Raw genomic sequence first — 18,248 nt, forward strand, 5'->3', positions numbered from 1 at the left:
CTAGCTGTAAACATGAAATATCTTATCTTTTGGTTTTCCAGTTTCTTCCATGGGTTTCATTTCTCTCCTCTAGATCTCACAGACATTCTGTTAGATCTATGTCTATATTTCATTTTGAGAGATGTATTTCATTTTGAGAGATGCTTAGATGAATGGGGTGTTATTTGATTTTCAAACTTTGCTTGTTTATTGCTGGTACATAGGAAAATGGCTGACTTATGTGTATTATTAACTTGGTGTCCTGCAGTATGGCTTCCCATTTAAAAATATCCTTCCCTTCATGTATTTTTTGGAAACCTTGTCCAGCACCCTCACTGGGCACTCCCTCTGATCCCAGAGGGCACTGACTTGCCCAAGTCGATCAGAATTAGGAAGTGTCTTTACCCTGGAGGCTGGGGTGAGGACATTAATATAAATGCTCCCTGTCACAAGGGATTGCTGATTTCTTTGCCACAAAAAGGTCCAAATGACCCTAATCAGCATAAAAGAGCTGGGGAGTAGCACTGAAAATGAGTGTTACAGACTGACCCACTTCCCTTCCTCCTCCTAGAGAAAGAAGTAGAGGCAGGGAGGTAGAGAGAACTAATTATATTAACACAAGTATTGAGTGTGACTGTCCTCTGAGCCAAGCAGCTATCATCTTGGCGTTCAGCTGAGCCCAAAAGAATCATCCCAGCTGGGTTTGTTGAATGTTTACACACATGAGGGTTGGGGGTGAGGGGGGGTTCACAAGACGCTCCCCTGGACATCCAGCTGCTCCCCACTACCTGCTTATGTAACACAGCCTTAACTGCACGCGGCAGGGTTGATGGGCCACTAGAGTATATAGGCTGGGGGAGACTAGGGAAGGGGCTTCAGCAATGGGGATAAGAGGAAGCCCTCATCTCTGCTGGGTAAAGGCTTTCCAGGTGCAGCCTTTTAGGAGAGGCGGACGCACACCTCTGTAAGGAACCCCTCGCCTACGCTCTGTAAGGAAGACCAATGCACCCACTGATTCTCCAGTGTGAATGTTACCAGGATAGTACCACAGTTTATTCTTTGGACTTTAGTAGAAGGGGTAGATGGTGCTTATGGTGCCCCCTGAGAAGAAATTTTAACAAGTAATATGAACAACCCCCTCCCTTTACGAACCATTTATTTCTTCTGAAAACCCAAAACCCGTCAAAGTTTGACAGAAATACAGATCTCACTCTTAGGTTGAGGCTGAGACAGGATGATTAGGACAACCAAATTGAGACCTGAACTCATCTATGTTAGAGTGGGTGACACAGCGAGACCTTCTCAGAACAAAACCAAACAACAGAGAAAGCAACCTTTGCCTGCCAGTCCTGTGCACATGTTTGTTTGATGCCATGGAAACAGTTGATAAAAAACACAGTGGTAAAGCCATGCCAGGGAAGAGATCAAAGGGCAGGCCAGGCATTTCCTTCACTGTCCAGATTATTTCTAAAACATTTTATGTGTATGGGTAAATTTTGCCTGCAAGTCTCAGGCTGCATACCACATGTGTGCCTGGTACTTGAAGAGGCCAGAAGTGGGTATTGGATCCTCTGGAAAACTGGTGTTACTGATGGCTAAGTCACTGTTGGGTGCTGGTTATGGAACCTAGATCTTCTGCAAGAGCAAGTGTTCTCAACCACTGGCGGCATCTCTCAAGTCCCAATATGCATATCATCAGTATTTCTTTTTGTGAATGTTTATTCTCTTAGATTAGAAACCCAGATGCAGAATTACTGGTTCCTCTGCAATAAGTACTCTTAACCACTGAGCTATCTGTCTTGCCCTCTCAACAAAATGTTAACCTTAAGTGAAATTCATATTATTAGGAAGGAGCATACAGAGATGTATCATAACGTAAACACCAGAGTTAATGAGCAGAACTTACTTAGAGTCCTGCCTCCCTTAACCCAAATACCCTGAAGTTTGTGTTTATTCAGCTACCTGTCTAGGAACTGCCCAGCCTGCAGAGTTTGCTGTGTTCTCCACCCCACAGCAACTCCCGACAGTTGTCCCTTCCAGAATCTGTTATTTGGAATGATTATGACCAAACCAATGTGCCAATCTTTCTGGAAAGATGGCTCTACCTGGAAAACATAGGGACTGGAGTTAAGATCCCACAGCATCCATGGAAACACAGGGCAGGTGCTGTGATGGCCTACAATCTCAGCACTCAGGAGGCAGAGATAAGGGATTCCTGGAACAAAGTAGCAAGTTAGACTTGTCAGAATCAGGGAGCTGGAATTGGCACGCTCTGAGTTCAATGAGAGACAGAACTGCCTCAATAAGGTGGAAATTGATTAATACATCAATGCCAACTTCAGGACTCCATATGTATGCACATATGAGTGCAAACAAGCTTGATCACACAACATGTGAACACACACGATATCCAATTAACTGCATATGAACCCACATCAGGCTGTAGAAAAGGGGTCAAGTTCTAGACGGAGCACATGATGTCACTCTGGTAGAAGTGATCATTTCCCCAGCTACTGCCACAGTTTGGTAAGTGAGGCCAAACTGACTATATTGATCTAAGGCCTTCACAGTTTGCCATGTCCCTATCCATACATCAAGGGGAGACAAGGCTCCGTTCTGGACGTAGCTCCACACTCACAGAGATATGAGGCTAGAGTGTGCTCGCTTTGCAGAATCGGCTGTCTGACATGCAGATGTCTCTCCTGTCTGAACACCGGCTGCAGAGAACAGGTTTGGGTATATGCGGCTGTCAGGTAACTTAATAGCAAACAAAACTGACGCAGTTATCAGAACACTGACTCTATTTTAAAGATCAGAAAGGTCAGGGTATGAAGGGTTTGAGAGTTGCTTGCCTTCAAATTGGATTGAGGTGACAGGAGACTAGCAGGGAGTCTCTGCGTTCCAGGATGTTACTAAAACCTGCCTTCTGCTACACTGGTGGTGCTTCTCGTACTGATACACACCAGGACCGCTTCCCGACAGGAAGGGGTTGATCCTGCAGACTGGCACTCCGGCACACCTAACTCAGAAGCGTAGGTGTGCCATACAGACCAAGTAAGCAAAGAGGCAGCCACACAGTCTGGACACACGAAACGCAGCGACAATAGGAAATTACATTCCTTTAGCTCCAGCACGTACACCTTTAAAAATACATTATAGTTCTGATTCACTGATTTGCAACATTTAAATTTAATGGTGAAATGCTCTGAAAAGTTTAATGATGCTATTTTAATAATTCATAGAAAACACATATGTACACCCAATGAAGTCATCTTTATTGCATATTGCTATTTTAAAAAATGTACAGTCTCATAACACACACGACATCTTTTTTTCTTGGTTCTGTAACAACAGCCTTGCACCTAAAGACTAGGTGGTTCCAACTACTAAGCTAATAAGATACGAGACATTTAATTAAGTTTAAAAATTATAATGCTTTTGCTTTTTTGGCATTATTTTAAAAAAAAATCTTTAAAATACACACTCAAGAGAGAAAAGTGGCTACTTACACCAGCACCAGTCTAAAAAGTAGATTTTGTTTGTTTGTAACAATGGCACATGGAATTAACTGCACGCAGTTTTTAGGAAAACCAAAACTGAGAATGGCGGAGAAGGCCTACCAGGATGGCCACACCAAAGTGGAGGATGACTTTAAACAGGGCAAGGGGACACGCTACACAAACTTGCTCTCTGTGGCGAGTCTCTTTCCACAGTTCCAAAACTGAGCTGAGCCAAACTTTTCCTGCTATGAATAGAAAAGAATATACACAGAGGCACTTACTTAATTAGGGACAGAGAAAGCCACCATTCCATCCCACTCTTCCCCTCCAAGCTGGCCGAGCCAGGTCTCCCTCAGCAGCACCACGGCCTTGGCGTGTTTGCAGACTGTGGCTCGGGGCTGGGAGGTAGCTCTGCTTTGTACCTGTGACTGCTTTATCGAAGGGCCATTCACTTCCACAGAATGGGCAGAAAGTTGCTACATTTGCAATGAGGGAAAATGGAAAGGAAAAAGCCACAGCGCGCGGTAATTCTTAGGGCACTGCTTCACAGCTTTTACATAGCACAGATCCTCGTCATCTGCACTAAGCATCGTAGTTCATACGGAATATTTTTAAATAGTATGATCCTTGTATACTATGCACATTGGTATTCTATCGCCCCTGAAAATCCCGTTAAAATGTGAACTTCTTGACGGGCAGAGACTCTGTCTTGCTTACCACTACAGCTCTACTATGCCTGGTACATAGTAAGTGCTTAATAAATATTTGATACTTGACTGAAAAACTCAATTTAGTGAGTAAATAATATTCTAGTGCAATAGGAAAAACTACTCTCTCCACAGGAAACCCGACCACAAAGGATAGGTGGAAAACACAGAAAAAACACTAGTCCCTCCCAACACTCGAGTACAAATAAATAAAGCAAAAGGAAAAACTACTAACAGTCCTCTTTATACATCATATAATTTAAGGATACTAAGAGCTGGCAGGTGAGTGGTAAGCATCTATATTTTATTTTCTAATGCTCATTGTTTCATTTCTCCCTGAGAGCTTTATTTTTTTGGACTGAAGTTGTACAGGTAGCATCAGTGACACACGATTTAAAATGACAACATGTAACAGCAATCGCTTCACATATTCTTCCAGATAAATGGATCTGAGCATCCTGTAGACACTGTCGCCATTTTGTGTCCACTGCAAGTGTCCTTTATCCCAAGACATGCAGCATGGCCTACACAGGAGACAGAAGACACCCCACAAAGCACCCCATATGCCTTCAAAAAGAATCTTCAGGGAGTTCTTCCACAAAGTCTTGGGTGGGAAATTTCATTTTCCAGATTTACATATTTGTATTATTAGATCAATAAGAAGGTTCTGGCAATTCTGGCCTTTAACCAGGATGCAGGTGGCATTATTGAGAAAGCGTGTTTTCAAAAGAAAGAAAGAAAGAAAGAAAGAAAGAAAGAAAGAAAGAAAGAAAGAAAGAAAGAAAGAAAGAAAGAAGAAAGAAATCAAGAGCCCTTGGCAGGAAAATCAATGAAATAGAGAAACCTTGTGTCCATGTTTAAACATACAGAAGAATTGGGATTGACACTCTACATGATATGAATGTGTGCAAGATGTTCTCAGTGGACGTCTGTAGACTGTGCCCCAGCAGCAGCATCGGGACGCGAGGCTGTTCTTCCACGTTAGTCGCTGATGCGGGCAGCAGGGGTCGCACGGGTAGCCACCAAACTCATCCAAATCTGTATTTCCAACTCCATTCCTACCAGTGAAAATTGTCTCACTACACCAACCTTGGAAACCAAAATACTCCACAAGACAAGCCTTTTCTTTTTTTTTTAACTTCCTGTTTTCTTCTTCATTTCTTCCTTTTCTTTTTTTTTTTTCTTTTTTTTCTTTTTTAATGTCAAGGAATGTCTGTTATCTGCTTCAGGAGAGAGTATTGTGCTTCTGAACAGCCACGGTGTTCAGGGAAAGAAAATGAGCCCCACTCATGAATGCATACACAGAGAGTTTCTGAGCACACACATTAACATAAACTTTTTAAGCATACACAGAGGTCCCTGGACAACACGCAGACTTCTATATACATTTTCACATATATACACATACATTTACACACACACATTCACACTTCACTCACAGGTGAGAGAAGAAATTGCCACTGTCTGAATTTCAAGGCAGTGTAAAGTTCTAGTTATGCCAAAGGGCTGCTACTGCACTTTCTAGAAAAGGATGCAAGAAAATTAAAAATTCAGTTTTGTGATTGGTCGCTCCCGGCTACCGTCCGTCACCTGGTTGGAAATGCGTTTGCGGTTCCGTTTGAGTTTGGAAAGGTCTTTGTCAAACACTTCTCCCGAGCGTAAAGCTGAGACCAGGTCATCAAACTCTCCACTTTCTTCACTGTTCTCCTTGGCCTTTCTCATCTTACGTTCCCGTTCCCGCTGCTCTTTGAGCTGCACATAGAGAGAATCTTCTTAGGGTTAAAGTGTATTTTGTTTTCAGCATAGAAGAATTCTGTGCCACGTGGGAGGGAGTGAATCTCTTCCACGCAGCCATGTTTCAGCCATGGCTTCTAATCTGTATGGGAGATGTGCGGGCTAACTGTAAAGGCAATGGACAAGCAAAGAAAGAGCACCCTTACCAATTTCTAGGTAAGTCATTACAGTTTCTCTCTCTGCATTTGAGGCAGTTCATAGATAATTTAGGGCCATTATAAAGGGTGCAAATGTCCTTTTGAAATCTTATAATCACTTCTTAAAAGTAATTTCTAAAGAGATCCATTCATGGGATGTTGACAGGCTTTTTCCAATCTTTGGAGAGAGACTGCCAAATGGCTCGTGAGAAATGTGGTACGGATCTCAGCTGTCTGAGTCACTCTAGATGGCACAGGTATCCCCTTTGGGACAGTGCAGCACAGGACTGGGGGACAAAGGGCCTGGGTCTGGGTCAGAGCTGAGTGCCGGAGCAGAGCACCTGTCTATCCTGTGGCCCTGGCTTTGGTCCCCAGTACCACAGAAGGGAGGAACTGAACTAAAGAAAATGACTGCGCCGAGGGCTTCCGGGAGGACCTGCTGAGTGAGCCTCCTCTCTCTCACCTGAGCTTCCATGCGAGCCCGCCTCTCTTCCTCCTCTTTCCTTTTCCTCATGTTCTCGTTCTCCTGTTTCGCTTCTGCCACGGCTTGAAGAAACTGGTCGAAAATCCCAAAGAACTCATCTGGCTGGATTTTGCCAGCCTCTTCCCCAAAGTGCTTCACCGCTTTAGTGAACTGGAGAAAAAGATTTGAAAAAGAAAAAAGACCTCAGTGTTCCAAGAGAACTGATTTCCATCATCCAATTGAATTCTCCCAAGGCTGAAGCACAACTCTAACTGGTGGGCTTTAGCCAGCCTATTATCTACCTTCAGCTGCTGAGCGCACCCTCTCATCATTTCCCAAGCTGGAAACTGAATATCCCTGACTTCTGAAGCCATGGACCCCGTCCCGTCATCTCAGCTCAACATCTATGACTTCCTCCTATGACTCTGTATTAACTAAAGAACAGTAAACACGAGAAGGCACAACATTGTAGGCCTGGACACCCAAGACCCAGAGACCAACAGCAAGCACAGCGGGGGTTGGAAACCTTGTACTTTAAGCTGTCCTTTGAAGTAGTTTAATGCCATTTATTGGGGCCATAAGGTGAATATGGAAAACAAATGGGACCTGGGACTTGTCAGCTGCTTTTTCTTATCCATAAATAATGCTAATACTGTCTTTAGGCTCCCCCAGCTATAATTAGGAAGCAATAACTGACCGTGGAGTCATTCATGTCATCCCAAGTTTCTGCCTGAGATTACTTTAGGCCAATCCTACAACGTCTCAGAAATCCATTTAACGTCTCTTTTTGAAGCTGACAAGTGCAAAGTTAGGGATAATTTTTAAAATTTAAACAAAATAGTATGTACAGCTTCTTTTCCAGCCTCTTAACTGTTTCTGCTTTAGCTCTGAGGGCTTTCCTTAGTAACCTGGAGAGTTTGCCATCCCAAGTCTCAGCATTAGCACCACCAATATCACTGTGTCAGATCTGAGCTCCCATGCTGGGAAGCGCCCCGGGTGCTGGCCCTGTGCAGCCTAGCTCAGAGACCAGGCTTCAGAATCAACTGAATTCTCTTTCCTGTGTTACTCAACTGCGTTCTGATAAGACCTTCTACTTTCTTCATATTCAGATCACAGCAAGCTTGTATCATCTTTAATTCCATAATTTCTAACTGACTTGATTTTTCTTGCATTACCTATACTGTCAAAGCTTCTGATATTTTAGTAATATTATGACATTATAGAAGATGTTTTCAATGTTCCTATATATGACAATTTTGACTAAGATATGCATGTTTGTACACCTTTCATAATTACTTTATTATTTTAAACATAGTTATTGTGTGTGCACACATGTAAGTGTGCAGGTGCACGTGTGCCATGATGCCCATGTGGAGGTCAGAGGACAGCATTCAGAATCACTTCTGCCCTTCGGGTGGGAGGTCATTGGGTCATCAGGTTTGCATGGAAGTGGTTTCACTCAATGAAACAGCTCACTGGCCTATTTTAAAATATATTTTCGACCATTTTCTCTTAATGTGGAACTAGTCTCAAAGTTTTACTTATTTGGAAATGTTCTATTACAAAACAGAACTCTTTAGGGAAAAACATAACATTCTTCTCACACCACATTAGAGTAGTCTAACTTGATTCATGGTTTTTATAAGCTGATTTCTAAAAGTTCTGGAATGAACAAAACAGCAATAAACAGTCTACAGCGGAGCTTCTAAAATATTCAAGTTCATGCACTTTAAGCCACCACGGATGATCTTTTTATCTAGGAATTCTAGTGATGATGAAGTCATGTATATTTTAGTTTTAGAAATCCGAAGGAACCTTGGGTTAGATTAATGTTCCCACACACAAAATCACAGAGTTCTCTGTGTGTGTGTTTCAATAAATAAATAAAAATAACCCAATTGATTCTGTATTTTAGCTCCTTGATGAGGTAGGTCACCTGTTAGGACTCCAGAGTAGGGATCCCCCCCCCTTTTTTTTACAAACACAAGAGTGAGTTTGGACCACACCCATGCTGTGTGTCTTGTTGCCACTGTGCTATGTCAGAGGTGGACCCCGAATGGCAGCCGTGTGGCACGTCTGTCTCCTTATTTATTTGGTGCAGCGGGAAGGTAGCACTGAGATGAGCTGATGTTTGTGAACACAGTCTGAGAACTTGAGATGGATGAACCACACAGAAGAGTTCAATCTGATCCCTACTACTACTCAGGTTTGAAGGAGAGACCGAAGTGAACGGAGTAGGGTGGCGGCCGAAAGCTGTGCTGTAGTTTTTGTCAACCAGACATACCTGGGAGGAGTGGAAAGTCAGCTGAGGAACTGCCTACAATCGACTGGCCTGTGGGCAAGTCTGGGGGGGCCATTTTTTTTGATTAATGATTGATGTTGGAAGGCTCAGCTCTCTATGGGCGGTGCTACCCTTGGTGGTCCTGGGTTGAATGAGGAAGCAAGCTGTGGGGAGCAAGCCAGTAAGCAGCATTCCTCCATGGCTTCCACTTCAGCTCCTGCCTTGAGCTCCTTCCCTGACTTCCTTCATGATGGACAGTGATTGGGGCACATAAGCCAAATAAACCCTTTCCTCCCCAGCTGCTTTAGGTCATTTTAGCACAGCAACAACAATGCACTCAGAGGTGGACAGTGTAGAACTCCGTGGTAGAGAATGGGTCTAATACCACCTACAAATAGTAAGAAGGTACCCGAGGGAAGCTATACTAAGGGAGCAAGGTTAGAAGTCTTGGTTATTACCTAACAAAAGGTTATTAGCCTTTCTACCCTAGGAAACAAATTTAAATAGAAAGAATCACAAAAGAGTGTCTTACTAAAATAACGTCCCTTTGTAGTGATGCTGTGAAGTAAAAGGCATCTGTTAGCTCGCTCTGTGCATTTGCAGAGGCAGCATCCTGTCCCCTGGAGGCTCTGACTCAGATGAGCATCCTACACAGATATATGTGACCTTGGTCACACCTGCTCCCCGCACTTATCACGTACTGTGCTTTCAGAGATGAGCATATCAATCCAGTGGAAACCAAAGGAAAGGTGCCACCATCCCAAACCTTCAAAGTCTTACATAGGCAAAAGGCAATCCAGGACACTAAGGGCTACCCTGGGGATGAAAATACCATTGCTCCATGCAACAGCAGAATCTGGAAAACAATTATTTGCTGCTGCACTTCCTGACTGTGATGGTCTAATACTACTCCTTCTTCTTCCCAAACTGGATGGTGACTTTAAGCAGCACATGGGAGCTCGGGCCTGAAGGACCACACAAGTAAGTGCACAGGGAAATTTACCAGCTCCTTAGCTTCTGCCAGCAGATCTTCAACATCTGAGAAGCTGAAGCTAGCCAAAGTGATGAACTGGCTGACAACAGACACGAACTTGTCTCCAGGCTGGGGAGGCTGAGACTTCTGATATTCCAGCTCCTGAAAATAGGAAGCAGATGCGGATGGAGTAGGTTTCATACGCACACACACTTTGTCTCCTATTCCACAGGACTCAAACAGCTCAGAGAGCAAACGTATCTAAAAGCTCTCATGTTATTCCACTTTCCCATCCTTCCCCTCGCCACACCAAGTTCAGGCCATGTGCACAGAAATACTGAAAACAGTTACTCATTTTCTGAGTATTATACCAGGGTGATTTCTCACTCTGGCTTTAGAAGCAAGTTAACATTTAGTTCAAATCAACAGAGCCCAAACAAACAGTAGGAGCACATTGGATTCAAAGGATTTATGAAGGAAAGGCTGATGTTCTGGTGCAGAATTCTGGTGTCTTGTTTACCCACTTCTCCCAATTCTATTCACTTCCTAAACCATGGTATCTAGGTCAGTAGAACGGAGCTGCAGCATCTGGCAACATAACCACCCTCTCCCTTCTTCCTGTCCACACCAATAGGTTTTGGTGAATAGACAGGTAGGGAAATGAACCTTCTGCTGCTATTCCATTTTCTCCATGGTGAGGGCACATAGATGACTGAAGTCCTGCCACTTTGAAACACACATTCTGAGCAGCTACAGGTACAGCACCACCCCCCTTGCACAGACACACAGACCTTAGAGGAGATTAATTCTTTGCTCAAAGCCAAGGAGCTGACCAATGACAGAGGCAGAATTTGAGCTCAGTCTGCCTGCCCCAGCCTTGGCAATAACTATGATCAGAGCTACCTGACTGACTGACGGTCACACGTTTTTCCTGCCCCGTCTGTGGCAAACACTATTCAGCAGGAGGGTAGTGCTCAAGGGCTATGGGCTCTGACTCAGCCTACCACTGGCCCTGTTCTTGATGGCAGACGACTCGGGACCTTGCTGCCTTTCATTGTGAAAGAAGGGCAATGCCCATGTGACCATGACAATTAAATGACAGGATAAGCCAAAGCCCATAACAGTTCTGACTGGAAGACATCACCACAATTTCAGTACTTTGGCCTAGCAGTGTGTGTGTGTGTGTGTGTGTGTGTGTGTGTGTGTGTGTGTGTGTGTGTACTGGTGCAGGGATGATGAACCATCTTAAAGGGTAAAGGGTGCTATTATCCAATCACTATCAGATTTCTCTCTGATACTTCACACAACATCACTGACTAGGACAAAGAACAATTAGGATACACGAATATTTGGATGAGTTAAGCTCTGTTGCCTCCTAATATGTCCAGTTATAGCTAGATAGTTCAGCTGCCAGGGGCAGAGAAAGCTTCTGCCCTAGTTGGTGGTTTTGTTAACTGGATACAAACTGGGGTCATTTGGGAAGAGGGAATCACAGTTGAGAAAATGTCCCCACTGGATTGGCCTGTAGACAAGACTTTAGGGTGTTTTCTTGACTAATGAGCAATATGAGAGGGCCCAACTCTTTGCAGACTGTGAGACCCCTGGGCAGATGATTCTGGGTGGTATAAGGAAGCAGGCTGAGCAAGCCATAAGTGGCAAGTCAGCAATCAGTATTCTTCTATGGTCTCTGCTTCAGCTCCTGCCTCCAGGTTCCTGTCTTGAGTTCTTGCGCTGACTCCTGCTCATGAGTTGTGGTATGGAAATATAAGTGACATAATCCTTCTCTCCCTGAGTAGCTTTTGGTCATGGTATCAAGCACAGGAAGAAACCCTGAGCCAGCTTCTGCGGTCCCTTTCCTAGTAAGAGCATGGTGCTACCATGTGCCACCCAGGAGATGCAGTGCAGCTACGCTTTAGCGAGCAAAGCCACAGCACATCCCTGAGACACCACCCTGACCGGGTCTTGGTTTGTGCTAACTTGGACACAGGGCTCAAGAGTGACCACTACCTGTCTTAGGGATGGCACAACTGCCGCTTGAGTCTCAAGGAAGCCTACATGATAAGAAAAAGGTGACCACCGAAGTTTATCAAGCATTCCTGGCCAAAAATGCCCTGCGAAAGCGGGGCCTTCTGAGATCTGTGGAGGGATGTCATAACACAATTCTTTTATCTCCCTTTAGTCCCTAACCCCTCAAAAACATGTTCCTAAATCTTATTGATGTGTGTGTGTGGGGGGAAAATAAATTGTTATCGGTACTGTCTTTAATGAGCTGTCTTTAGTGTCTATGTCTGTAATTAAACAAAAGCAACAGGGGAGCCATGGCATTTGGTGATAAATGGCTCGCAAGGTATTTAAGGGAGGGGAAAATTTCTGCCTACCTCTGAATCAGTAGCCTCACCCAGTACAGACCCAGCCAACCAGGTGGGGCTGTGAGTGGTGGCTCTCATCCCTAGACTTGCTCTGCGGCAGGCGGCTGCATTCATGTGGCACTCCCAAGGTGGTGTCCTAGCACAGCCCTGCTACATTCTGACTCCTCTTGGTCTTCTGACACATTCCTGTGGTTCCTTTTCATCTTCTGCACCTGGGCAGCCTCCCTCCTGTGTACCGTCTCACACCACCCTGCTTCTAAGCCAGAACTGGAGTCCACCTCCTCCAGTAGGAGCACGTCCTCGGCTACATGCCAGTCGATCACAGGCCTCTGGTACGTTCAGTCTTTCCAGCCCTTCCATCACACTCCTCTTTGATCACTATGCTTATCTAGACAGGGCCCTGTTGAGGGAACCGGCTGCTCTCACCACTGCAGTACGGAATGGCAGGGACTCTGGGTCACCATGACCTAGTGTCTTGGGCACAGTATGTCCGAGTGCATGTTTGGTAAAGACTCCCCAAAGGGCCAGTTCAAAAGCAACAGAAAAGTTACATCAGTCTTCAAAAAGTCAGCATCAAACAGTAGCAGAACATGGAAATCGAGAGGGTCTTTGAAATTGCCTCACCCGGCCCACTCATTCTAAGGAGGCCTACTTCCCAGGTGACCCTGTGGCCCTCCAGGCACACTTCCAGTTCTGACTGCAGTGAGCCACTCAGGACATAAGGCTACAAAGAACTAAGCTGCCACACTGGTTCTTGGTGGTCATTCTGTCTTATGGAATCAGGTTTATCCTAGGCAGATCACAGGCCAAGGAGGCTTGTTTAAGGTCAGAACTCCAGCAAGATAGTGAAGAGGTTGGCGGTTACCAGGGGAAGCAGGATGGTGAAAGGGTTGGCGGTTACCAGGGGAAGCAGGACGGTGAAGGGGTTGGCGGTTACCAGGGGAAGCAGGACGGTGAAGAGGTTGGAGGTTACCAGGGAAGCAGGATGGTGAAGAGGTTGGCGGTTACCAGGGGAAGCAGGATGGTGAAGAGGTTGGCGGTTACCAGGGGAAGCAGGACGGTGAAGAGGTTGGCGGTTACCAGGGGAAGCAGGATGGTGAAGAGGTTGGCGGTTACCAGGGGAAGCAGGATGGTGAAGAGGTTGGCGGTTACCAGGGGAAGCAGGACGGTGAAGAGGTTGGCGGTTACCAGGGAAGCAGGTACTCACCATCTCTACAGCTTTCAGGCCGCTTCTCAGGGTGCCTATCTCTTTGTCCAGCTCAGTCATGCTGTTGAAAAGGGCAACATTTCAGCAGGCAGCATGAAGCTTACAGGAGTAATACACTGTGACCTGAGAGAGTTCATGCTCGGATTCAGATATGTGTGTGTGTTTAGCTTAAATGTTTAGAAATCCAGGGACAGTGAGATGGCTCAGTAGGCAAAGGTGCTTAGTGCCAGCCAAGCTTGATGACCTCAGTTTACTCCTCAGGACCCACACAGCGAAAGGAGAGAATAGACTTCACAGTTGTTAGGACTTCCAAAGGCTTGTCAAGGCACATGTTTATACACATACACATACTTATATGATAAAATGAAAAAAATTCCCTTTTATTCTCAGATCCCACAAAAGGCTACATCATTAAAAAATATGAAACTTATATGTATACTTTATCTGTACATTTTTTTCCTCAGCCAGCAGGTATATTTTACAGGTTAAAAATAGAAGAAAAATGTTTCCCATGTGCACAAAAATATTTGATAACCCCTCCAGTCCAGACGCTGCTGCTCCCCACGGCTGGAGCAGAGCGGACAACACTTAGCCTCAACCCCCAGGCATTTTTCTGAGAGCTGTCCTGTAGGGAGCCACCTGGAGGCACAGGTGGTCCTGCAGTTTGGAGGTAGCCATGTGGGGCTGAGCACCCTTGCCTGCACCCTTGCTTGCACATGCTCAGAACAGCAGTATGGCATTAACCAATCAGGACAGCGTTCAAGCCTCTTCACCTTTCAAAAGCAGCTGCCTCGGGGCCCAACGCTCTCTCTCTAAGCTTTCTCTCGTCCCTGCTCTATCTTCCCTTCCCCCAATTTTCCTCAATCAAAGGGCTCCAAATAAAGATGTGACCAGGGAAGGAATTCTCGTTTTGGTGGCGTTCATTCCTGCCGGTCAGGATGGCCCCCCGCACTGTCCTGGCTATTTTTCATTTTCGTTGCCTTCTTTGCTCTTAGTGGAGAAAGACTAGATTTCACAGCTTTTAAACATTAAAGATTAAAACTCAATTCTTACAGACAGTTCCCGCCATACCAAAGAGCTCACCAATACTTCATTATTACAGATTAATTTCTTGTGATACCTACTACTTCCTGCCAAGTTCTATCGAGGGAGATAATTAGCCTACTCCTTCTAGGCTGTAAATTCACTGCAAAAGGCCAGCTTAAGTACATGTGTAACAAAAAGAGGGGGAGGAAACAGCAAGGAAAGCTGCCTGTTTCCATCTCTGAAACAGCACAGGATCTGTGGGGAAGGTCTGGCGACTTTCCATTTTATTTTTAGTTTCTTGATTTGCATAAAGACTGCTTCGCATTAAAGGGCTGCTCGGTTCCAAGGAGCGTGTGTATCTGTGACAGTGACTGGTGGCTCCCTCGCATGAAGACGTCTATTGGCTTCGCCACGTGTCCTCCCTAACTCAGGGTTACCTGTGTTCAACAGGGCTGCTGTTAAAAGCATTGGTGAGAATGAACCTTTGGCCTTCCATGCTATTCAAATGTTCTGCCACTTGGCCACATCCTTAGCCTTCATTTTACTTTTCTTTTTGTTTTTGTTTTTTTTTTCTTTGCGGGGGGGGGGGGGTTGAGACAGGGTTTCTCTGTGGCTTTGGACCCTGTCCTGGAACTAGCTCTTGTAGACCAGGCTGGCCTCAAACTCACAAAGATCCGCCTGCCTCTGCCTCTCAAGTGCTGGGATTAAAGGCGTGCACCACCACTGCCTGGCTTGTTTTACTTTTGTTGAGCCAGTTTCGCTCAGTTGTCCAGGCCAATCTTGACCTCCCTTTGCACTAAACCTGCAGCCCTCCCATCTGTTTTCTGAGTTGGAGAAGCTGGGATTACAGGCCTGAGCCAACAGGCCTGGCTGCTTATGCTCTGACTACTAAGAAAAGCAGGTTTTATACGATGGGGTGGTGAGTATTCCAAAAGACCCTGAACAAAAATATATCCTTTAACACATTTGAATAATTTGGATGTGATTCAAACTTTCTTTCCGAGTTTGCACTTCCAGGCGGTGCCAGCTAAGCGCCCCACGCTGCACATGAAGCCGGTCAAAGGAAAGCTGCCACTGTACTTACTTGACTTTCGCTGCTTGAGGAATATCCCGCAATTCTTCGTGTAAATTGAGGACCTTGGGGTACTTATTCTCCACAATAGTTATTAGATAGTGTAAAAGGGTAATGTTCCTAAAATTAAAGAAAAGGAGAACACTCAACATGATTAATCTGCGGATGATGTATATACTCACGGGGCAGGAACCAAAATACATTAAGGATTGGTAGCGTAGCATAAGAACAGTTGTTTAACCCATTAAGGAGCAGCTGTTTGGACGCCTAAAAGGACTCTGCAAGGCTAGGACAGCTCTTGCTGTAGTCACTGGTGACGCTCACTTCTGGTTTCATCGAGTGGTTGGACAGAAAGTCCCTATTTCAGAGCTGATGTGGGAAGCGACTGTGACAGCACATACAGAATGTCCCTGCAGCTGTGAGGTCACGTCTAATTTTAGCAGGTTCTTCAGCTCTTTACTGCATGACCCTTAGTAGTTATAACAGCTGTTGCTGCATTTCCCTGTCTGGTGCGGCAGAGCTGAACCTTGACTGACCTTGATTGGGAAGGGGGTGTTGATAATGCTATCAGGCAAAGCTGTGCTAGTCTGATCCTGCTGTCACCAGTTCTACTGCACGTTACAGTCACCTGGACTCCAGATGCCTGGGCCAACACCAGAGATCCATTTAACTGGGATGAGGTGGGCCCAGGCATGGTTATTTGTTAAAAATCCCTGGTTAGTCTAGCTTAGATGAAGAACTACTAATCTACCAACATTGATATAGTTAGAAGTATACTAATACCTTTTCAGTAACATTTCCATAATTAGGCAGTTTGCTAATTCACAAGGCTAAGTCACAATCCCCCATCCCACCTAGATCAAAGTGAAACAGAGTTGCCTATCAATTTTCCATAGTAATATAAAGCATCTTCAGTACCCTGTGGCTTTACCCGGACAATACAATCCTACTCCCAAGTCAAGGGCTCAAACAGATTCTTCTCTTTATTTTTTGTTCCTGTCAGTAATTAGGAAGCAATTTCCACCAAAGCAAATCAGAGGTTGGTATTCTAGTTGTTCAGGCCTCTCTGAGCTAGCTCCATTTTATTATTCAAGGTCTGCTGTTCATAGAACCTACCTGCTTGCCCTGGGCTTCTCTCCTAAGGGGTGGGGGAGGGAGGGAAATGCCAGCAACTATCACAAGAATGCTCTTTTTCTTCATTATTTTAGAGACATGCATCTTTATCTAGAGAAATTTCCATGAACTCAATTGGTCTGTGTGCGTTTTTAAGAATTAAAGCCAGGCTAGGCTTCCACACTTGTTTGCTATCCAAGTAACACCGCATTACCCAACACGACTGAACAGCCATGCGTCAGACTAGTCCTGGCGGCTACTGAATTAGCCCCTTGGTGCCGACCGCACAGGCACTTAGTTCCACTCAAGTGAACAAGCGGCAGCTCACCAGCCAACCACTCCACCAGGCAACTGTGGCACAATATGTAGTGGTGCTACATTTGGGGACCACCTTCAGAAGCAGACAGAAGGGGAAAGAGATCAGAAATAGTTTTTATTTATTCTTTTGAAAGGGTTTGGACATGTAAATCCTGTAGTCATTTTAATAGGCAGATGACAATGTCAGTGCCAAGTCATCAGAAGGCCTGGGGATGGGCAGACGTTTGATTTTGCATGTGTATGTGTACCTGCAAGCAAGCAGTTGAAGGGATGGCATCCTCTGAAAGACAGCTGCTCTTTATATGCAAATAAGAGGCTGCAGGTCCCTACTACAACAAGACCCACCTATGTGCAAAGAGCAGCACTGTGCAGGTGGGCAGGGGCGGTGGGGGGATGAAGCCACCTGATATTGCCTCAGTTTTCTTATCTAACAACATGTGCGTGCTCAGTACCTTGGTCTATGTACTGACAAGCTATTGTGACGTATGTGAAAGGCTCTGGGATGCCCATTAAAATGAGGATGGCAGGGTTTTATCTAACACAACAGTGTTCGTCACTCTGTCTCTAGGATGCAAAAATAACAGCTTAGTGCACAGCTTGTTTCTTTTTTTCAATGACTGAGGGCTGTTATACACCATGCTTCACTAACCCTATAGAAAATATAGGGTAAAAAGTCTCATTAGCAAGGAGTAATCAGGGAGAACAATCCGACATGCTAAAATGATTTGGTTCTGAGGAACATACCTTAGGAAGGGCTGTACCAGTTCCTTTGAAGCCAACGAGAACCTCAGAGAAACAAAGCTCTTGGGAAAACTAGAGTTAATGCGCATGATGACCCTACCTGCTAAGGACACAGGAGCTGACACCTCAGAGCCTCTAGCCAGACTCTGTTCACCTCAGTGGCAGCACTGTGCACTTCCTAGAACACATTTTAATAAGTCTTGGCTGTGCAGCTGAAGATTAGTAGGCAAATGCATTCATGTGGCTGTTAGCACCAGTCTGAGCCTGTCAGTGTTTTCCTTTCTCCAAAGTGTAGTTCTCTCTGTGTGTGACTAGAGAGGTCATAAGACATCCGGAGCTGGAGGGCCGGGTCTTGGTTTGGGTTGTATAGAGGGCCAACGAGCTCTATCTTCTTGACCAATGGCTTTTCCTTAATACATTACACTATGCTTCGAAGTAAACATTTTTAGATTTATTTACTTATTATGTATGTGTGCACGTGGCACGCACATGTGAAATGGCATGTTGGTTTGGGTCAGAAGACAGGTTGTGGGAGTCAGTTTTCTCCTTCTATCAGGTGGGCCCCACA

At 45.1% G+C, this 18,248-nt stretch overlaps 1 protein-coding gene across 6 annotated transcripts in view; it reads right to left on the minus strand.

Annotated features, from left to right (window-relative positions):
• Positions 1-3,233: 3,233 nt before the first annotated feature.
• The window catches only part of Daam1 (dishevelled associated activator of morphogenesis 1), a 164,208-nt gene continuing 149,193 nt past the window's right edge, over positions 3,234-18,248 (minus strand). For all 6 annotated transcript variants that reach the window (XM_087911763.1, XM_087911758.1, XM_087911760.1 and 3 more), the window contains 5 exons: positions 15,521-15,628; positions 13,411-13,471; positions 9,865-9,996; positions 6,581-6,751; positions 3,234-5,938 (listed from right to left, as the gene is read on the minus strand). In XM_087911763.1, the coding sequence (XP_087767889.1) occupies positions 5,729-5,938; positions 6,581-6,751; positions 9,865-9,996; positions 13,411-13,471; positions 15,521-15,628 (682 nt within the window). In that variant the 3' untranslated portion in view covers positions 3,234-5,728. The remainder of the gene's footprint in view (positions 5,939-6,580; positions 6,752-9,864; positions 9,997-13,410; positions 13,472-15,520; positions 15,629-18,248) is intronic.

The sequence above is a fragment of the Myodes glareolus genome, chromosome 11 (genome assembly GCF_982192425.1).
Source record: "Myodes glareolus chromosome 11, mMyoGla1.1, whole genome shotgun sequence".
NCBI classification, from domain to species: Eukaryota; Metazoa; Chordata; class Mammalia; order Rodentia; family Cricetidae; genus Myodes; species Myodes glareolus.